Genomic DNA, 22,904 nt, shown 5'->3' with positions numbered 1-22,904 from the left:
CGCAGCCCCGCGTTCCGGTCACTACGGTACTTCCCTCCGCCCCGCCCCGCCCCGCCCCTCGGGGCTCGCCGCGCTGCTGCGGGCTGTAGCGCCCCCTGCTGGCGCAGCGCGCGGTGAGCGCGGGAAGGAGGTCCGGCGGCACGCGGGGCCCACACGGGGCGTTCCGGTGTCTCCGGCAGCCGCGAAGGGGAAGAGTTTGAGCGCCGGACACAGGGAGGGGGGGGCTGGCGTTGCCGCTTCCGGGTAGGCCCCAGGTGAGTGGAGCAACCGGCGGCTGCGCGGGGCTGCTCCGGGTGTGGGGCTGTTCCGCAGGGTCCAGTCCCGCCCAGTGCGGCCACGCCGGGCCCGGGTGTCCCGGGGAGGAGCCCAGCCCAGCGCGGCGCAGCGCACTTTGAGCCTCGGAAGCGCCAGAGGGGAGGGCGGCAGTGGGCGGCGGCGGGGGGGGCCGCTCGGGTGTACGCAGTTCGCAGCCGAAATAAAGCCTTGTCGCTCCCTCGGGTTCTGCGGGTGCTGCCTCAGGCGGGGGCCGCAGTGGACGGCGGCGGTGTGGGTCCCCGGCCCTCAACCGCCTCCTCCGGGAGTGCCCGACCTGAGCGGGCCCCTCTGAGGTGAGGGGTGAGGGGTGAGGGGTGAGGTGAGGGTGAGGCTACGAGTGTCCATAAACACGAAGAGAAGAAATGTGTTTTATGGGGGAAAGCCTGTAGAGTTGTTAAGGTTACATCAGTTGTGGGAATAAAATTAAATGAGTGTGTAAATCTTTAAAGGTACCACAAACAGGCATAGCGACACATGCTTAAAGAAAGATTTTTTTTTTTTCTAATAAAGCTCGTGTTTCTTCTTGGGAGAGAGGAGAGCCTCGAGGCCTGGTGAAGGCAGGCGTAGCATCTTGAGCAGCATAGACTTGAAATTCTCTGAGAAACGGCTCAGGTGTGGCTGGCAGGTTGCTACACAAAGGTGCTGTTGCGTGGTGGTAAGGCACAGCTCAAATGTGGAATTAGGAACAAATCTCAAATCTTGATCTGACCATCTTTGTTAGATGGGTCTGGAGTGGGGAAGGATCATCGTGCGTGTTCTTTTTCACTACAAACCAAGGTCACCGTCTCTGTTTATGCAGTAGGAAGCTGACAGCTAGTGACTTGCAGAGCTTACTTACCTCAGTGACACAATTTGAAGTTTGCTGTTGTGGGAAGAATTCATTTTTTTTCCCTTCTCAAAGAGAACTAAGTTGGAATGATTATGTGTGTGCACATGGCTTCTAGACCATAAGCTCCAGTTACAGTAGCTCTTTAGGCAGGGTACGAAAATTCTGGAGAGTTCAGAGGAGGCCACGACAATGTTCTGTTTTTGGAAAACAAGCCCTGCAACAGTTCTAATGAGCTCAGTGTACTCGGGCACATCCGAGAGAAGTGGGTTGAGAAGTCTCAGTCCCTTTGTGTAAAGCCATGCCTATGGGAAAGTTCTTTGGCAGTTGAATATTTGTGGTCTTTCTAACAAAAATATAATGAGATCTGGTAACTGAAAGTCAAAGCTACACAGATTCTTTAAAATATGACACAATTTCCTAGCAGTGGTGGAGGTTAATTACAGGAATCATTTCCAGGAGGGGCTTGCTATTTGCTGGAGCTTTTCAGCTGGAGTCAGATAACACTGTGGGAGGAAAGCTTAACTCCGGGAGCTCAGGGAACATGCTGCTGCGAAGATGCCCACATGGCTGAGGGGAAATCAGTGAGGTTATCAGTGAGTCAGCTGTTGGGACTGTTCCAGGATTTTTTTTTTTTGTGTGTGTGTGTGTGTGTGTGTTGCTGAAAGTTTTCATTCTAAATCAAGATAGCTTTAACATGTCATGCTTTTGTACAAACTTCCACTTCAAGGAGTAAGCATGATTTCTTGCAGGGGAAATTTAGCTTAAGTTAGTGTATTTCTTCCTCCACTGTTCTCAAGATCGTCGGAGTTGAGCTGCAGAGTGCAGACTCGAAGTTGGGCAAACTGGAGAGCGGTGCAGGTTCAGAGAATCCCTCCTTCAGTCTATCCTCCCTGTGTGATTGCAGTCTGCTCCAGGTTGGTAGGGATTTCCAGCCAGGTCTCACTAAGGCATGACATCGGCTTTTCACCTCCAGCAAGAGCTCAGTTTTCATGCTGGGGCTTCCTGCTGACACACTCTTTTTCTCGCTTGGTTCTTCTGAAGGGCTTTTGGATCTGTTTGTGCCCATTTGTTGTTTTAACAGGATAGGAGTGCTTCCAAGGTTATAAAAATAAATTGGGTAATGGACTCAACTAGAGGATCTATTGACTCACTCTGAAATTATGAAGTTTTATTTAAAAAAATAAAAAGCTTCCCGTGCTTCTATGAATACTGAAAGTCTCTTAGGCAGCACCGGGTGTTTTGGTGTTCTCTGTGGTTTTCTATGGAAACAGGCTCATGGCTGTGGCAGCTTTTTGGCACAAGTGTCGCTAATAGCCGTAACTTTGGTTTCCATGTTTTTTTTTCTCACTGTTTATTGCAAACAATAGAGCAGGAATAATCAGAAATTTTAGCATGTGGAGCAGAACCAGTAAAACATATACTCTACAATGTAAATTAATCTGTCAGGAAACTTTGATTTGGAATTTTTAAGGCAATAATGCTGTCTATTACAAGTTATCGTAACTCACACGTACAAAATTTTGTTGGTGCTTACAGCATAGCCGTTACAGCAAACTTTTCTCAGCTTTGTTGGGGGAGCTGAAGAAGCTGCTCTTGTGAAACTGCATCAGAGCAATCAGACATCGCTACTCACAGAGGTTTGGAAGGACTAAACCACAGCATTTCAATTGGTTCCTTTTCCAGTGACACAAAGTAATGTGAGCTGGCAAAGCTTAAAACAAATGCGACTTCCCTCGTGCTCCAAAGGCAGCTTGGAGAGAGGGAAAGGGAGGAGTGGGTGTTCTCCGTGTATACACTCAGCGCTGTGAGCTCTTTGCTCTGTTATGTTACAGCTGGGAGCTTAGTGCAGAGGCAGGTGGGTCAGCTCACAGCTGCACGAGGAACACGCCTGTGCACTTACACCCTTTGGCAACCTACACAATTGCTCCTGTGATAAAGTAATTTTACCTGAGTAAAAACCTGAGTTGCACTGAGTGCTTGTTGGTGTGTGATGTGTCCTGTGAGGAGCGGGGACGAGGGGGCACAGATCACTTCTGGGCTAACTAAGAAGCAGTGAGTACTTTTCCCCTGAACCAAGTTTTAATGTTTTGATACAAAGGTAATTACCGAGGCTGAGCAGAATGCCAGTGACTTTAAAATAATAATTCTTATATTTTTTGTATCTCTCTGAGAATGCTTGGTGCTATGCAGGCAAATAACAGTAGCCTACTCAAGCAGCTCCCTGTTGTAATCGTGTGCGTTGGAGCAAGGAATGGCCATGAAGGAACTGACAGGCATGTGAGAGGAGTAGAGTTACATTAACTGAAATGAGTTACGCTGAATGCTGAACATCTTTCCATTTCCCATTTTCATCTTTTAATTGAATTAATGTCTGGTAAATTAATACAGTGTGGGAAGAGCTGTGGTAGACGTCAGTGATAAAAGCCTGAAAAATTCTTGTGAGAAACAATGAAAGAGGAGAGTGTGAGTGCCTGGGATAAGGGAAGGCTGAAAAGAAACTGCAGTTAGATTTGTATCAGAAGAGAAGGCTGGAAAGCTCCTTTCCCAGAGGATGAAAGTGTTGTTTCTTCTGTGAATACACATTCAGGTTTAGTGTTGCAACATCACGAAATGGCATTAACTTGGGCCTGGAAGGTGAGAGTGTTGTCCAACTGCTTGGGATCAGGAGCAATCTGCTCTTTCCCAGCTGTGTGAATTCCTTGCAAGGTGAACTAGGGCAAGGAATGCTTTATGGTCTGCAGATAATGATCAAACATGTAATTAATAACCTAATTTGTCTCTACTTTGCCACTCACTTGAGATGACGCTTTGGGCATGGTCCTTGGTGTTGGCTCCAAGCAGCAGTAGACCTGCTGAAGAGTTACAGCAACTACTGTTTTCAAACTTCTATATAAGAAAGAAAATAAAAAAACAGCTATGATGTTTTTTAGAATAATACTCTTTGTGATGTGTTCTGCAATAGACAGAAGTTAAAGAAAGGGTAGGTATTTTGGAATCTGATCATGCCAGCAGCAGCTAAAAATCCTTCAACTTCTGCTCAGTCGCATATGAAGCGTGGAGTCCTGTTCCTCCTCTGAGCAGTACATCCTGCTGGCTCTCACTTGTGTGTTACCTGGACTTCCAGTTGCAACACTGTGGATCCTGAAGGGAATTGCTAATAAAGAAAATGCGGATATAGAGAATGGAAGAACCAAGTAAAAGAAAGTTAATTCTAACTTATGTTATATAAACATTTAAACAGCAACAGCACTAGAAACAGTTTTAAAACCAAGGCATGATTAAACTGGAGCTGCTGTTCCTACCTGCTGCTGCTAGTGATGGTAGCTGCCAAAAAACTAAAACCAGTGGTGTCAGTGCATCGTTTTTATGCAGTGGTATAGAAACCAGGTTCCCCACTGAGTGCCCTGGTGTGAAACTGTCACTGTGTCTGTTCTTGAAAGTGTGTTTGTACCACTACCTGAGAGATCTGGCTCCTGTGCACTCGACAAAGTGCATCTGCTGAGCTGTATGCTGATTCTTGTCATGTTTCCATCTAGAGCAGGAGAGGCTGTATGCTCTGCATGGACTGCTTGCATTGAAACGTGTCCCTTCTCTCTTAGCGTCCCCTCCAGCTGTGCCAAGGATATGATCTGGCTTTGCATGAACTGCAAATGTGTGGCTGCTGTCATTTTAGAGACTTCTTTTCTGATTAAAATAATGCTGCTCCTATTTCATAGTTAGCTAAGACCATAAAAAAGTATTTATTCTTGGTTGATGTTGATCTTACCTTCAGATGCAGAATATCTTGGAGTACTGGGGCTTGCCTCAGTAGGTCTGTACAGAGCTGTGTGCCTCAGGTACCGGTGCTCATTGTATTTTTCAATGAACTTTGTTATTTAAACCTTTGCCATGTGGGAATTACCAAGTCTCTTAGCAACAGTTACAGCTCAGGTTGCAAAGTAATGTAACTTTCAGTCTGTGTTATTTCTTGCGCTTACATTTATCATTCTGCACTGAAACTTTCAGATGTGTGGTTCTAAAGGTGCTCTGTGATCACTTCTGATTTTCATGCAAACTCATTGAGCCTTGTTTGGGTTACGTGTTCGTGAAGGAAAAATCCCTTTTTCAAAACATGCAGGACACTGTCTGCCCACTGCTGATCTTTTTAATGTCAAACTCTGCCTGAACCTCCTCGAGGAATAAGCTGTTATGTCAGAAAAAGAGTTGCCTGGAACATAACAGTGCTGTGAGGAATGCTTGAAGATGTGGGAGGAAGACCTTTGCACTGCCTGGGAAGTGCTTGCTGCATTGCACTACTTCACATGGGTTTTCTTAGATTAAACAATTGCTTGTAAGTTTTTGGGAAGTATTCCTCAGGGACTAAAGTCTCCTAATGTTACAAACTAAAGGGAAATTGCTTTTTTGAGATTGGGAATGCCATCTTGCTTTACAGAGTAAAGCTATGTATACACACCAGACTCTTTCAGGCTAGCTTTTAGTAGCCGTGTTTGAAAGCTTTATTGTTTGGATTTGGATTTTTTTGTTGTTGTTGTTTTTTGTTTTTTTGTAATCAGCTGTTGCCTGTTGGTCATTCAGATGAATGGAGTGGAGCTTTCCTGACAGTGTTCTACTCGCTAAAGTGGACAGTCAGTCTGCCTGGCATAGGACAGTGGTGCTTTTAGAGTGATTCTGTGATTCTAAGAAAATGCTTCTTGTGCTTGAATTGCTGTCTTCCCAAGATAACGCTTAACTAGGTGACCTATTAGCGAGCATACAAGAAGTTCTGCATACTGACCACAGACTGTTTGGTTCCTTGCAGGTCTGTGGGCAGTGGAAACCCCAGCCATCGCTCAGAGATAGCAGGGACACCATCCTCCTTCTGGGTGAGTTTGCCGGGTCTCTGGACCTGCGCCAAAGATGTTGGATGACACGGGGGCAGACCACACTTCTGGCAATACAACTTGAGGAATTCCTGCCTGTTGCTAGCCTTGGTCCTATCTGGGCTTAGAAAAGGATTGTCTGTAATGGTAATTACTTTGTCTGTCTCATCTGCCTCATAGCGTGGGTGTTTGGGGGACAACTGAGTGGACTGCATTGGTGGAATAGAGGAGAGGGCAGAAGGCAGCAGTTGCTTAGGCAGCTGTGACTGCTCTGCCCCCACACCAAGAATTGTGCCCTCAGTGGATATTTGCAGGTAAAACTGTCCCATTCTAACAACTTGGCACTGAGATTATTAAAGTTAATTTCTCTTCAGAGGATCAGTATCAGCTTTTCTGTGTTTAATTTTATTCACTTGTTTGCAGGATGTTTTTCTAAGCACGTGTGCTTGTGTAGGTAGGTGACAATGAACTGGACAATAAACCAAGTACCACTTGTACAAACTTGTAGGAAATTGTTTCATCCCTGTATTAACATGATCACTCTTAAAATGAAGACATCCCTTCAGAAAAGCAATATTTTATACTGCAGTGTATTAGGGAACGGATTTATGAGGATTCAGTTTTGATTTGTGAACTTCATTCATGATATTGTTATTTTTGTGAAGGTTAATTTAACTGTACCCTGTGTTGAAAAGCAACCCGGCAGTTCCTTACAGATAAAGGAGATCATGCAGAACTCAGTTTAAGTTTTACTTGTTTAAGTGCCCTGGTATCGTATCTCATTCAGATTCCTTTCTCAGAAAGTGAGAATTCTGAAATTTTTCCATTTTTCTCTTTAGTCCTGTTGCCTACTGATATATTTACCAGTGAAGGCTTGCATAATAGAAGGGAATATAAAATGTCTGTGCAGAGGCAGTCACCAGTCAGTGTGTATCATCTGTTTTTCCCTTTTGTTCAATGGAAAACAAAGCTTGGAATTTAATGAGAAATTTCTGGAAAGTCTCATTTGGGGTTTTTCTAGTCTCCTGTGTACATGTTGTGAAACATGGCTGCAGCTTCGTTAGAGGGCACTCTTGAATAACACACGGCGAGGCTGCTGTCAGACAGCATTCACCACATCCTCTTCTGGGAAAAAGGAGTACTGGAGGAGATGTAACTTGCTGCTCCGGGGTAGAGAGCTTGAAGCCTGAGATGGGTTACCCTGTACACTTCCCTGTCTTGTGATGCAAGGCAAGACTGACTGTACTGTGGGCTCACTTAAAGCTCGCACTGTATTTGGAAGATTGCAGCAATCTAGTAGATAATTCACTATCATTTCCCAACAGTGGATTCATTTATTTAAATACTCCATAAACTGCCTTGATCCTAAACGTAAGTTCTTTTGAGAACTTTTTTGTATTCTATTCTGAAAAAAAAAATCCTTTAGAAGCAATAAGAAACTCTTCAGAAACACTTGGGTTTTGATTCCGGCCCTTACCTGAGTTCCTTCTGTTCCTTTGACAAATTGCTTACTGTCTTCTTTCACTTTCCTTCTGTAATAAAGAGGATAATATTTTTTACCTTGGGAGAATTAGTCAGTGTATATAAATGTGCCTTGAAATCTCAAGTGTTGTAGATTTTTTTAAATATAATTAAGATGTTCAACAAAGCAGGAGTCAGGAGAGTTGAATTTAAGACAATGATTATTGCTAAACTGCTTTGGTGCTTCTTCTGTTCTGGCAAGATTATAAAGCAAGATCATTTGCATTAGTTTTGGCTTTTCTTGATGTTTTTAGTTTTTGTGCAGGGAGAAGCATTCTTTGTATGTGGGTGTTCAGATTGTCTGTAAACATAAACATAAGCTTCGCTTTGCCCAAAACATACCTTGTTTTGCTTTTATAAAAGCATACTGAACCGGTGTAACTTGAAACATTTTTCTGAGCAATTAGCACTGAGTCATACCTGCACTGGATAGGCTTGGCTAACTGAAGTGCACATTTCCTATGCAGGAATGATGTGAATGATTTCTGCACTGAAAGTTTGTGCACAGAAACCTCAGCAGCTTTAATATATTGCTTTACTTAGCCTTTAAGTTCCTTCTTCTGTTTTAGCCTCACTGCTATGGGCTGGGTTCTGTGTAGGCACTTGCAGGTGGTGCTTGTGTGCCTCTAAAGAGGTGTTGCACGGGATGTGACGTGCTGAAGGTAGTGGAACAGGGTAGTGCCTGCTACGGACAGGAACCAGTTCTCTGGCTGACTGACCATCTCCTTACTGGGTATCTTCCTTCCAGCTGGGACTCGTGGCTCTGTCTGGCCAGGAGTTAGCTTCACGTCCCAGAGTGCCAGCTATACTTCATAGAAAGTAAGGACACCCTGAGAGTTTATCAAAACTAGAAGATTGTACTTTGCTTGATATCCTGAACAACTGTGTACTGCTTCCATGAACTCTAATGGTCATGGGAGCTCACTTCTCCAAAACTAAAGGAGGATAATAATAAAATTAAAAAAAAGCAGTACTTGTCAGGCCACCTTTCTTCTCCTAGTCTTTATCTCCTTTTGCTTTTTCCCTTTCTGTCCCACTAGAGTGGCTCCTTGTTGGCAAAGAGTGGTTGCTTGGGTTAAGGAAGGAAGGAAGACTGAGATGTTTCTCAGCACCAGGAGTGCTTTGGTGTCTGTCCCAGCCAGATGGTCAGTGAGGAGGCAGCAGGGGCTGAGCTGAGACATGGACTGTGTGCGTGGCTGCAGATGGGAAGCAGACAGGAAGAAAGGAGAGACTTCTACCAACTATAGCAAATGGAACTTAAGATGAAATAGAATAAATCAGGACTTCCCTGGCAAAAAACAAAAGTTAGGGGGCCTGAAGTATTTTCATCTGTGGGCTGGGGGATGTATTTATAATGGTTTTGAGGAAGCCCCTTTCTTGTGATTTCTGTAAATATTAGGATGGACTTTTTGAAAGATGAGTGTCAGCCAAAATCTTTGCCTACTCAGTGTCATTACTCCATGCCATATGTAGATGCCCTCTCATGTTTTACCACACATACAGTGTAGGAATTCTAAACAATAATACTAATCTTGTAGCTGATGACATCTACAGAATATGCTGAAGAGGAGCTCCAGTCTGCTGGAACAAACACTTTTCCCTGGTGTTGAGTAGCATCTCCTACAAATATTTCCTCGCAGAACATTTCCATCAAACTGACAAATTATTTTTGTACTCATTTATGTTTTGGTCTGTGTCATTCTTTAGAGACTGGCTGGCATTGCACGGTGACATGTTTGCATGGGTTAGCCAACGCCATCTCTGTGGCATGATCCATCAAATGTCATCAGAAGATACTAGTGTCATTTCTGCTTTAGCTCTGCACTCAGTTCCAGGTACCATCTGATTTCAGTTAAAAGAGATGGCTGCCGTTCATGGTCCCATCTACAGTTACAACCAGCGTCATACTTAAAATGTTCTGCCAAATCCTCCTTGTTTTCAGAGTGCCTCATCAACGGCTTGTCGTTTAGGATCTGGAGACCAAATGCGTGTTTCTGGGCAGTGACCTGAGTGACTGTAGCTTCTTGAGCACCTCCCTCTTGTTAGTGCCCATCTGAGGAGTGAGGTTCAGATATAGCAAGTTATTGTGTAGGTCTCAGAAGATGTTGTGGGAGAAACTGCTGTCTGACACAGGTAGGTAGCAACAATTGATGAGTTTCCTGCTTAAATATGAGTGAAAAGTCCCTGCTAATAGAATGTAAGAAAAGAAGTAGGACGTTCACTTGTGAAAACACAGGAGAGGAACACAATGGGGGAAACGTATAAGTTTAGGCCACTCCTCTGCTTAATGTAGTAATGTAAATGGAGCAAACGATTTTTTTCTTTTTCAGTAGGAGCAGTGTAGCTAAGAGCCCAGTGGTGCAAGCTGGCTGACTAGTTGTAGCTCTAAGTGCCAGAAAGTAAATATTTTTAAGCAAAACAAATGCAAAACTTTGGGGATATACTTGAAAAAAAAAAAGGCAAAAAAAAAGAACAAAACTGAAGAAGCTGTTTTGTGTGCAGTGTCCAGAGTGATTTAAAAATGCTCTTGTTCCATGCCTAAGTAAATGGTAGTTTCAGCCAAATAAATCTTTGCTATTGATTTATTGCACCAATTTAGATATAAGCCCTCTGTGCAGGATTGTCAGTTTAACAGAACAGCTTTCCTTCTCTTTTCAGATTTAATCCACATGTTGTTGTATCAACAGAGCCTTTGTCTCTGCTCAGTTATGAGTTAGCCTTTTTATTAAAAAAAGTGAAAACACATGTTTTTTAATAGCACTATTACATCTATTACAAAAGAGCGTAAGATGACATATGGGAGAGGTGACCATCAAACGGTGACTCTGAAGTGTAGGTAACTTCAAAGTGTTGCCGCAAATGAAAGAGTGAGAATTGAACCTTTCACCTCTCCCCGTGGAAAGCCCAACAGTGACAGGAGGAGGCAGCATTATCTTTACCCAGGATTTCCTAGTTATTTCCCAGCTTGTGCAGTGATGCTAAACATACTCTTTTTAGTTAAGTCCAATTTCCTTCCTTTTTTTAAAGGAGGACTTACCCAGAGGTGTATGTAATTCGCATTTCCTTCCTTCCTGACACCCCCCCTGCAGAGAAGTATTTCTTTCTTGGACCCCTCCTGTTTTTCAGGTGGGGGAGAATTACTCTCAGGAAACTCATGAGTTTGGTGTTATTTCTATACTGGGTTTCGTGAGAAAACATTTGAGTACCAAAGCTCACGTGGCACCTGCACGCGAGCTCAGAACTGAATGCTGGAGCTGTTCGATAAAGCACTTCATCATTTACTCGGACCTTACCCTGCCATTAACAAAATGCAGCATCATGAATTACTTCTGAAAATTTACTTCAGTCCATCCTGAACTGGCAGCTCGGTGGGCTGAATGCAGCCAAAGGCAGAACAGTTGCAATTTCTGTCTCTTTGGTGCTGGCCTCATTCCTTCCAGCTTGGCTAGGCTCCTGGCAGAACCATCTCCCTTAATTCTCTTTCAGATGTGAGCACAGCAAATCCCACCTCAAGTGTCTATATAATTATTTGAGCGATGTGATGTGAAAAGAAGCTAGTAGAAATGATTACAATGGGAAGGAATTTCTCCGGCATTTAAAAAACGTGACATGGTCGTATTCTACATCTAAAAGTTATAGAAGTTGACCAGTGTTCTTAACAGCATTATTACTTCTCTCTAAACAACTTAGAACTTGAATCTTTCCAGAGAACTACTAAATGAAAGGGGTATTCAGCTAGCAGGAACAATTTCTTTATATGTGGATTTTGCATGGCATTGTACTATGTTGTGCTTTCATCTAGAATATCCTTGGGTAACCTCACCCATCTTTGAAGCTGGCCTTCTTTGAGCAGAGTATTGGCCTGAAAACCTCTAGAGGTCCCTCTCTGACGAATTTATTTAGTAATTCTGTGCTCTGGTAGAGCTCTGGCAAAGATGCTTATTTTGGCTTTGCTTATATCTCCTTTCATGCTCAACAGCTTTCATCATGTTCTCATCATAAGCAGTTCTTTAAACTGAAGTGATGCGTAAATATCAGGAACTGTTTCCAAAGTGTAACACGAGTTTCCTTCCTTCATAGATTAGACTGTTTTCAGACTGTGCCATATTCAGATACGAAAAATTCATTTGCTTTTATTGTTTTTTATTACAGTGATCCCCTTATTTTTTTCCTCAGACACAAATGTGTTACCATGGGGCATAGCAAAGGATGCTTTTCGTAAAGCTACTGGATCTTGTTCTAAGGTCAGCTTTGTGCCTTTGCTCTTTTTCTTTGTTGGGAAACTACAGAAAGAAAGACAAAGAGAAATGAGTCTTGCTACTTGGGATTAATGAGACTACATTGTTACTGCTTTTTTGAGAGAGATTGTTGCATTTTTTAGTTTAACAGTGATGTTAAGAAAAATATTTTTTAATAGATATTGGTACCTATTATTCAAACACTTTAGGCCATAATTAACTTTATGTTGTACAGTATTTTGCTTAAAACTGAAGCAGTTGCTTAAATGCTTGGGGTAGTAGTTAAATTATCAATGTGTCTTACTAATTCAGAAACTGAACGCTTGTCACAGGAATGCTGACAGCTTGTTGGCTTGCTTGGATTTACTATTTTGTTCTGGGGGCAGAACAGGATGGTGGGACAATTAGATGGAGTTGCATACACCAAATGTGTTACTTCTCACATATGTACTTGAATCTGACTGACTAATCATGTAGCTCCTGCTTGCTGCATGTTCAGTCTTTAACCTCTCTGTTTAGATTGCCAACGTGGTGCCAATTAGTGGGACTGTGATGTGGACACTGAGGAATATAACTCACTTCACATGGGTTACCAAACAGCTAGCAGATGTTAAGCTAATGGTTTTTGGCTACTACCAGCCTGACTTGGATTTCAACCCAGAGGTGAAAGAATTTATTTCTCTCCCATTACCATTTCCCTTGGGCCATATTGTCCCTAGCGTTGAAAATTCCTTCAATTTAGCTTGGGAAGATGATGTAAATGTTCCCCTCCCCCTTAAACCTGTTCTCACGGTTCCGTGAGTGTTCCTTTATTTTAATTTGTCTTCTTTGGTATTATACTGGTAATTTTTTTTTTTTTTTTTTGTAAATGAAAAATGTAAACAACACGTAAAACTGAAGTTCTTAATAAGAGAAGGCTGTGCTGAGGTTCAGAGGTAGTTCACATCCTTTACATGAAACTGCATCTCATGGATGTGACAAAATGTCTGTCCTGGGATTAGTATTGTATGGCAGGATAACAAGGGGGCCAGCTGGATGAAGATAAGCACTTAAATACTTGGTAATATTTAAACTCCTTACATAACTTGCTGCACATCATCTGTCCTGCTTAACCAGTGTGTGTCGTATTGGGGGCAATGATTTTTGTTCTCTCTCTGGTAACCTTCTTGTCTTTCCTTCTGTGAGCATTTAGACCTTGACCTAAAAATGTTGCTTGTAATGTTGTACAGCACCCAGTTTTTCAGCACTAGCTTTGAGTCGCTCACTCTGTACTTCAGTACACATGCGTGGTATGAACGAAACACTTTCTGTCCTGTGGATGTTTTTGCAGGTACTCAGGGTAATGTAACAGAAGTAATGGAAACAGTTCTGTACTTAGATGATTAATAATATATAAACACGAATTATCTTTCTTGAGTAATTAATAGTTCTCATGTTTTCCATAGAATGAACAGAGAAAACTCAAGATGGCAAACTAAAATTTAAGCTGAACTATGCATTTTTCAAAAGTGGCAGGTCATACAGTTCTGGCTGTTAGCAAACAAAACGCAGAGCAGTTTGTAACTATGTACACTCTTCTCTTTCAGTATCTAATTTATTCAGTCCATAAGATGCAGGCTTCCTCTAGCTATTTCACTGGCTTTCTCTGCCTCCAGTCTTCCAGGAAGCTCTGTGTAATAAATCACTCTCTTTTTTTTTTTTCCGCTCTTTTTTTTTTTTTTCTTTCAAGAGATTTAAGAATCACCAATGATCATATCTATTCTCTTGTGTGTTTTAGTGTTTACCTTCAGGGAGACACTAAAATGATAATAAATATTGAAAACAATTAAGTACGTTGTCAGGTTAATGTATATATTTCAGAAACACAAGTTAATGTGAGAAACAAGATGCAAGATTCCCCTCCTTAGCCTGAGGTTGCTGGCTTAATTAATGTAGGGTTTGTCTATTGACAGTAATGACTAGAAAATAAACTTGCTGGTTTGTTTTTTCTTATCATACAAACATGTCGCCTTTGTTGGTGGCAGACAGTAGCAGAAAAACTTCAGATGTCCAGGAGAAGCTAGAATGCTTGTTGCAAGAATTCATTAGATAATTGTTCAAGCAACACCTCCCAGCTTTTCTAGAACACAACTACTGTTTTACTCTATGACTAAAATTTATATCCACCATGTTTGCTTTGTCACTGAAAATTTTCAATATATGATGCACAGTTTTTTCTGCCCTTAGATGAGTATTGATGTAACATAAAAAAGTAGAAAATAGGACCAGATGTGTGTGTATTTCTAGACAGACTGTGAAATCTTAAGAAAAAAAGGTGGATTACCAAAGAAGTTTGGCTTTTGTGTGAGGCTGTCGAATAGGGCTGTAAGAAGACTGATGGCAGGAAAACTCCATTTGGAACACCCAAAGATCAAGTTATAGGTTATACGAATAAAAAAGAGGCTGAAACTCATAAGGAAGTTATGTGGTATCTTAAAGCTACAGATCAAACGAGGAAAATAACTGTGTTATAACACAATCCTTAAGATTCAAAATTTTACAAACTTGTAGATCAGAAAAGTATAGAATAATACAGAGCACGAAGCTTTCAAGTAGGAAACATAATGGGAGAAAACTGGCATCTCAGTCCTCTTAACCACCATGAGTGGCACCTCTGAGAAACATCCAGGCAGGAGATGAGGGTAGAATACTTTCGACTTTCCTCTGAGAACTGCGCAGAACTTGGTGCGGAATTTTATTACTGGTGGCTCCCTGTAAGTGTGAACACAAGCGTACTTGTACATCCTTGCAGAAGAAATCCAAGCCAAGAATGAGGAAGCTTGTTAAAAAGAGACTGAAAGGAGCAGAGAAAAGGATGAGATGTTTGTAGGTGGTGTGAAGATTATTTAAAAACATTATACTGCAGAGAAAATGCCTCAGCCCTATCAAAAGCTGGCTGAGAGAGGGAGAAAAGCTATGATGTGAAACAGCAGGGAAGAAAGGCTTTAGTTAGAGGCATCCTTCCAAAAGCTGAAGTCATGACCAAGTGAGGATGATAGAAAAGAACAAACACTTTGAAAGGCCAAAAACTTAGAGGAACAGCTTTCAGAAAGTATAAAAAGTATCAGTTCTTTTCCAAATATGTTGGAAATAAGACAGTTGTCAAAGAGTTTGCCTAGACCTTTAAATACTAATGTGAGAAAGAATCACTTGGAGAAGATGGAACTGAAAGAGAAATTAGTTCTGTGGCATCTATGTTCCTCGTGGTTTCTGCACCAGAACCAGTCTCAAACCAATCTACCACAGCAAGATTTGAAAAAGCAGTGCAAAATAATGGACTGCAGGGACCAGATGTTGTTACAGCACAGAAGAGGTTCAAGGGAGAAACTGCTGAGTTATTAATACTTTCACTGAAAACATCCTCAACCCTATGGTGTGATGCCAGCTTGGAAAAGACTTCCAGGGAGATTGGGGAACTCCATGCTGAGAAATCTAGCTTACTACAGGGCAGTTTCATCAAAACAATAATATAGATAAGAATTATTGGGCATATGATAAACTTCTTATGAGCATGAAAGAATCAACGTGTCTTTGTAAAATGAGTTTGACAAATCAAAGGCCTGGAAAGGCTAATCAGACATCTGGATTAGGATGTTCCAGTATATATGGTATCCTCAGATTTCCAAACCATTTCAGACAGGGTCCCTTGCCACAACTTGTAAAGACAACTGATCTTTCTTGGAGCGAGAAAGAGTGCTACTTAGCTGACTGATTAAAATGGAAGACAGCATGCAGTAGTAGTAGCTGTTGTTAGAGTGCAGGGAGTTTACAATTAGGGTCCTGCAGGATTCTTAGGAGACCTGTGCTGTTTAATCCTCTCATTCCATAATAAAAAGTCGGTACATCAAATGGAAGCAGGAAGTTCAAAAGAAGCAAAAAGAAGTACTTCACATGATGATTAAAATGCAGTAGCTTTTGAAACAAGACTCTAGTGCTGAGAGTTTGCATGCAAGTGTTGGACACGTTCTTGGAAGAACGATCGACAAAGTTTAGTTCATATCAAGACCTAGCACAAGGAAATCATAAGCCATAATTTGTTGCAAACTCTAGGAATGTGTTGGGCAGTGTGACTGCCTAGTGCTCTTCCTTAGCAGTTGACTGCTAACCAGTGTGCAAGATGTGATACTGGCTGGCTGAAGATGCAATCTGAGTCGGCATACCTTTAGTGCCTTGTTTCCTTTAATCATATTTGGCTCTATCTGTACCTGTCTGTTCCAGCTAATCCCTCTCCTCTCGGATACTCCTCCTACAAAATAAATGAAGTATGGTCTTTAAGAAAACAAACTTTTTTTGTGTTGGTTGTTTTTGTGAAATATGTTGAGTTGCCATGAGTGTGACTGAGTTTATTGTGTTTGCCTACAGACTTCTTGGACAGAAAATGGAGCCGCTTCTTAAGCATTTCCATATGTGTTCAGCTATATTCTTCACCTAATGTAACTGGTAAAAATAAATGTGTTTAAAATGATACTTTCTCATATTGGTAAGGAGTTAAATGAACGAGAAAATGTTCCAGGTCTGTATTTGTCACTACTGTGGCTCAAAAGAAGGCTGTATCAAGTCCTGCTAGGTTTTAAACAACCTACTGCTTTGTCTCTATGGATTTGATGGCAAATTAGTTGAATACAATTCTCCTGACATCAGAACACAGCAGAATACTTGAACATTAGCAAGTTTTTTTCATTTATAAGTGAGCTGTTTGTTAAAAGTGCAGAGAACAATCCAGACTCTGCCAAGTACATGCTAGGCGTACGCAGCCCTGTTGGCCTCAGACATAATGTGTTGTCAATTTTGTTTTTATTTAGGGCAGATTTGCAAAGCTGCTGTGTTGATAGAGACATAAGGGAGTGTGTGATATTTCCCATCTGTGTAAATTTGGTTTCCTATGTGCTGTGTTGCACAGATGGTATGCTTTTATAGGGCTTTTTTATTTCACACTTGAAGCTGAAGAAGCCAGGTTAGAGGAGATGTTCTATACTGATTTTGTCACTTGAAAACTTGACATAGCTTTGTTGGTAAAGGGGTAAGCAGCGGGTTAGAATTGTCACCTCTGTCTTCTGAATCACCCCCTGAATCTTCCCAGCAGTTCCCATTCAGCACATAAAACTCTGGTTCCATTTGTGGAATTGAACCATTTATCACTGAAGGAAGAAGTTAGTAGGAGCCCTGACATGAAGAATCTTATCTCCCTGCCTTCTGCTTGAAAAGATACTCGGACACAAATGAACGTTTTGGCAGTTGCTCTGTTTTATAGTTCCCAGCTTTTCCATCACCATTGGAAATGAACGAAATCGGAACAGTTGGGCAAGGTTTGAAGAGCACAGTATCAGGGCAAAGACTGTAACCTTTCTGTACAAGAAGAAATTAGTTCTTGACTCCTGCAGGATGTGAGAGGTACGTTGTGATGCTCACGGAGCCTGTTGATTATTCCTGGCCAGAATCGCTAATGTCTCCTTAATGTCACTGTAAAAAGTATAGGAAGTAGAATGGGAGCAAGACCTCGTAACTCTGAAGGCATTGGTGATACTCTAGAAGTACATACCCTTTTCTGATGCATGGTCACCCTGTGATAGTGTGTCAAGATTATGTGTGACTTTGCCTAGGTTGAAATCAAAGAGAATGCAATCATCAAAATAAAAATTTGGATGAGAATTCAGGTTCGTTTTGGAACTTATTATTTTTGTGACTTCATTCAAGGGAAGCTGCACAGAATTCAGTAGGCTTAGAAGGAAGGGTATCTGGGTGGCTTGGAAGAGCCGACTCAGAGGAAACAGTGCGAAGAGCACAGTTCATTAGCAGTGGGATGGGAAGGATGGCTGTTGTGCCAGGGCTGCAGGAAGCAAGATCAGGTATCACAGAGGAGCTGCTGGTACAGGTGCTGCTTGTGAGAAGGGGGGAGGAAGCTGGATAACGTATTTTTCCATTCCTTGGCTGACAGTGACTTACAGCTGGAAACTGAGAACTCCGTAGCAAAAAGGAGCAGGAGGGGGCAGAAGGAGCACGGATTTAGGTTTATAGCCCTGGCCTCTGTTCAGTCTTTATAAAAAACAGTAAGAGTGTAAAAGCTCTCCGAGTTCTCTGAGAGCTCCAAACTTTGTTCCACGGTCAGTATCTAATCAGGAATTTAGGCATTTCGGCATATGCTGTAGAACTTGGCTGCGGGAAATCTCTTTTGCAGTAGTTACTCTCTTGTGACAGCCATAGCTCAGGCTGCAAAAAGAGAATCCAGGGTTTTTCTTGTGTTTACCAACTGAACGATTTTTCTCAGACTCCTCTTTGCTCAAAGGTATAAATCTCTTAGAAATACTGGCACAGAAATCCTTTATCTTGTCTACAGTGTTTACCATGGAACTCTGTAGCCTCATCTCTTCAATATGCCTCCAAAAAATAGCAGAAATTGAAAACTAATCTTGGAAGCCACCTCAGAAGAAATTATTGTTCCTGGTGAACTTAAAAAGTATTGTCCTTTATCAGATACAGGGATTTTAAGGCTAGAAATGATGATTAAAACAATAGCTTGCTCTTCTGTATAACACTGTCCATCTCTGTTTGCATTTTCACTTCTTTAAAAAGATGTTTAGTCTTTGTATACAGACTTTCTTTACTGTTTTACTATTATCTTTGAAAGGCAGAATTCTTGCAGAATCACAGTATCCCTCTGAAAATGTCCCCTACTTCCTCTTTGCCCATCAATGTGCTTAGTAGGGAATTCTGATACTAATTTAAAATCTTCATTGCAGTATCTTTTTTTAATAATCATATTTTGGTTTTAAATATCTTTTTTCTTGGACTGAAGTAGTAGCTGTGAGTGGTAAGCAATGTCAGCAGTCTCCATTAGCTCGGTTTCCTTGCAGCTTGTTGCGTTGTTACCACCTACTTCTTTTTCTTCCCTGTTCCAGTGCTTGATCATAGCCTTATTTGCAATTTCCCAGAACTGTAATCAAGAGCGAATTTGCTCACAGCCCTCCCACAGCAGAGCATGCTATGTTGGGACTCTTAAAGAAATGTAAGTTTCACCTTACAGCCATTCTTTACTAAGCATTTGCAAATGAGGGTTTTTCTGTGCCATGGACTTGGTCTAAGTGGGGAGATGTTAAAGAGAACAGCAAAAACACATCCAGGTATGGAAAACACACATTTGAGAAATGGAGGAAATGCTTATGAAGGAATTCTCTAAAGCAATTGGCCGTGCAGTTTACACCAGGGAAATACACTCCTAGATAAAGTCTCATGAAATTACAAGCAATTTCAAATCAGAAGCACTTTGCAGTCATATGGTTGGAGCTCTGTAAGTCCAGTATGTAATCCTGTTGGACTTTTCTAGAATTGACAGTACCTTGAAATCAGCCAGCTTTGCGCTTTGACTTCATTCACGCTTTTCAAAATTTGCGTGCTGCTGCGTGTTGTTGTGTTTTGGTTTTGTGTAGTTGTTGGTTTTTTTGTTTGTTTTGTTTTTAAATGGGACCCAAAAGAGGCTTTGCAGTGACCAGCCCAGCTGAGCTGCAGTGCAGTGGTGCTCTGAAACCTGCTCCTCTTCCCATTGTCCAGAGCGAGGTCAGCCACTGATTTTGGCTGAAGTGAGAGCAGACTCCTGCCTGTCTCTGGAAGGTGCTGAATGCATCCAGCTGCTGTGACCTGCAGAGCTGGTAACCCCAGGACTCATGGAGTCAGTGGAGAGAAATGTTTAGGGCAAGATTCAGATGATCCCAAAGTTCCTCAGCTGAGTAATTGTTTAGAAGTGCATCTTTCTTTTGACACAGGAGTAGCCATAGGAGACCTGGCAGGCTGTGTTCAGCCTGGTGAGAAAGAACCTGCAGCCTGTACCTCACAGAAGTGCTAGGGAAGTAGGGGAGAAAACAAGGTTACATGCCCTGCCAAAATGGGAGCCTGACTACAGCCAAATAGAGATGTTCCTGTTCAGATGTTACTATGGAGTACTCAGTTGTGAAACTGCTTTCAGGAACAAAGTTCTTGAGACTGCTTCACCCTTTTCTTGTTTGTTTTTGTCTTGGTTTCCATTTCCTGTGTCACTGTTATAGTACTTTACAATGAGCTGTCTACATTTCACTACAGACAAGCCGAACTTTGTCTGCCATATGTATAAAGATACTTGCCAGAACCCCCCCCAAGCAGCATGGTGTGCTGAGCAATTTTCTTCTGCTGTCTCCTATCTGTGCTTTCACAAATCCCACAGGGATACAGTTGTGCAATCCTGTGCAGCAGGAACTAGGCCAGATCCCTGCTGACTCTGTTGCCCTGAGGAAGGGGTGGAAGACTATGGAGAATACAACAGGAAGCTGAAAATGAAAACGAGGAAAATAATGAGAGTTCCTCCTTCCTCGGTCCCTGGATGATTAAAAGACTGTTGCATGTCTTCCAAAGCCTTCCCCATTGCACTGTGCCTTCTAGAGATGCATCCAGCTGTACCAGTGCAGAGACACCAAATCTCCTGAATTCTTCCATTACTTAACTTTACAACTATATCTAAAGCATGAAGATTGTGTGAAATGTCTGTTTGACTTTCCTTTCTTGCTCAGTGGCAGTTTCGCAAGCAATACTTGGAAAGCTACTCTGATTTCTACAGTCCAGTTTTACCAGTCGGCTGAAATGGAGATCAGAATCTTCCCTTCTTAGCTTTGCATTGCTGAAGATCAGTACATTCTTGGAAGTAAGGGCTATCTGAAATTCCTGATTCACACAGGCTTGGAAGTGTTTGTCTTGCTGCTCAGTATTGCTGGGTGCAGCATGCAGTTGTTAGCACAGCTTTGTCTGCTCTTCAGCTGCAGGGTGCGTTGGCAGCAAGTGGCTTATCAGTGCGTGCTCTGCTGCCCGGCTCCCTGGAGAGCCCTTGACCAAACAGCTGTGGGAGGTTAAAAGGATATCGCTCCCCAAAGCCCTTTCCAGGCATATATTCTCATTGTTCTTATAATTGGAAAGGATTTAAATGACAGTCCATGCTGGTGGCATAGTCAGAGCTCTCCTAGTCATTTTGTATTTATTACCTCCTTTAGGAAAGGCACCATTAAATTAAGAGGAACGTGCATCGTTATTTTCCGCTGTACAAAAGACTGAGAGCTCCTCTTCCATTGTTTTGGGCAATAGGTTAAAAATAATGGTAAAAAGGATATAGAGCTCAGCAGATTCCTTTAATGAAGCCTTGCTCTGTCTATCTTCTGTATTTGCTTGAGCAGATGACCTGGAGGTGTTCAGTGTTAGATGTTAAAATAAACAACTGGCTACTGTGCTTTCTTACTGATAGCAGAATTTATCCCATTGTCTCATTAACTACTGCTGAAATGAATGTAAAGGAGAGGAGAGTCTGTTACCTCTTAAAGCCTTCACCAGAACTCCTGGCTTTCGTGTCTGAGTTCTTCTTACGTATTGCTGTAGGTAGGGAGCCCAGTCTTTGTGACACTGCGAAGGCAGGTCTCGCTGGTGCGTTTGAGAATAATTCATGTTCATGTTCTGCTTGATCACAGAAGTGGATTAATTTACCAAATCCAAACTGTGCATGTTTAATGTATTGAATTGTATGTTTCCATCCAGTTATATTTCTAGAAGTAAAAGAGCAAAACCAAATTTCTATAATTTTTCTGCTGATGTAATGGCCAAAAGAAAATAAATGAAGCTTCTCCATGGTTTTACGTTTTAAAATGTAATCTCTCAGAATTCCTGAAAGATCTGTGGAGCAAAACTTTGTCCTTCTTGAAAAAGGATCACTTTTAGAAATCTGTATTGCTCAACATTTATCTCCATTTTTTTCTTTGTTCTCAGTTGCTTTCCAGCTGTTGTGACAATTTCCTGAGATGGAGTTGGTTTTGATACTGAGGGTCCCAGCTGTTGATCACCTTATGTAGTGTTTATTAGTGAAATAAAGAACAGGAGTAGGGAGAGATACTAGCCTTATGGAACTTCAAATTAACAGTGGAAAGGTTTAGGTCATGGGTGTCTGACCTTCTGACTTGCCTGAGCCGCACTAAATGAAGAGGAATTGGCTTGGGCTGTACATAAATATATAATATAGTTAATGTATATAAGTAACAAAACTTCTTCCTTAATATATATATTTTTATTGATATATAATAAAAGAGGGCAACATAAACATAAAACCAGTGGGATATGTGACCTTGTTATTGTGAAACTAAGGATCAGTTTGGTTTGATGGCAGTGGTTGCAATTGTTAATGAGTTTTCAAGGTGCTCATCAGAGATTTTGATCTATTTGTACTCTTCCTGTGCTTCATCCATGAGAACACTTGTTCACAAATGTACATACGGCCAAAAAGAGATGACGTGAATAAGGCTGCCTGTGAAGCAAGGGGTATTTCCATCTGGTACAAGAGGGCTTAAAAAAGTCTGGTAAAGAGATGTGATCGCATTTTTCTTTGAGTTGAATGTCGGATTGCAACACTACACATTCGATTTGAAAATTTGCAGGTTGTATATTTATGTCAACTGAAAATGGAGTCACAAGTCACACCAAAAAACCGATGACTTTTTTGGGAAATCTTCAAACCTATTCTGAAATTCTTTTATCAAAACGGAAAGCATGGCTGTATGTTTTTCACTGCTCACAGGGCTGTGTTTAGCCACAGTAGTTATGGTTTGAAGCACAGCACAGATAAGCTGATATTCACCTTGAAGACTCAAGCTGGCCTCAGCTGGACTGGGCCACATGTGGCCCCTGGCCTCAGGTTGGACACGCCTGTATTAGATCAAATAGAAGTTGCTTCTTCGTGCATTGTAGATGAGTTATGGAAAATTGATGCATAGTGGTGTGTGCTAGAGGCTTTGTGAATCAAAAACAACTGAAGAAATTAGTAGGAGAAAGTTCCATCAAAGGCTTCTACAACACAGCCTCCATCTCAAGCTCAAATTCCTGTGGTGGAAATCTGCATCAAGGAAGTGTCACTTCACACCCTCCCCATTTTAACAAGACTCCCTCTGGATCTGCTGTTGTCCACCTTTGGGAGCAGGCCGCTGGCTAGAGGATCCTTTGCTCTGCTCATACTCCAGTCTCTGGAGAGCAGCGTGTACACTTCTGTCCAGTGAGTGCCTTCGATGGCCAGCAGCTAGCTCAAGGGATGGGTGACTGGGGAGCGCTCAA

The 22,904-nt window shown here is 41.9% G+C and overlaps 1 protein-coding gene across 18 annotated transcripts in view; it reads left to right on the top strand.

Annotated features, from left to right (window-relative positions):
- The window catches only part of EXD3 (exonuclease 3'-5' domain containing 3), a 251,318-nt gene continuing 228,481 nt past the window's right edge, over positions 68-22,904 (top strand). For 4 of the 18 annotated variants that reach the window (XM_021413930.1, XM_021413922.1, XM_021413925.1 and 1 more), the window contains exons 1-2: positions 69-254; positions 5,943-6,006. Coding sequence is in view for 5 of the 18 variants with exons in the window: in XM_021413936.1 (XP_021269611.1) it covers positions 1,708-1,737; positions 5,943-6,006 (94 nt within the window). In the remaining 13 variants the exon portion in view is untranslated. The other 14 variants (XR_002443616.1, XR_002443615.1, XM_021413929.1 and 11 more) reach the window with 10 other exon arrangements.

The sequence above is a fragment of the Numida meleagris genome, chromosome 16 (assembly GCF_002078875.1).
Source record: "Numida meleagris isolate 19003 breed g44 Domestic line chromosome 16, NumMel1.0, whole genome shotgun sequence".
Classification (NCBI taxonomy): domain Eukaryota; kingdom Metazoa; phylum Chordata; class Aves; order Galliformes; family Numididae; genus Numida; species Numida meleagris.
This window is presented reverse-complemented; position numbering and strand designations above follow the sequence as displayed.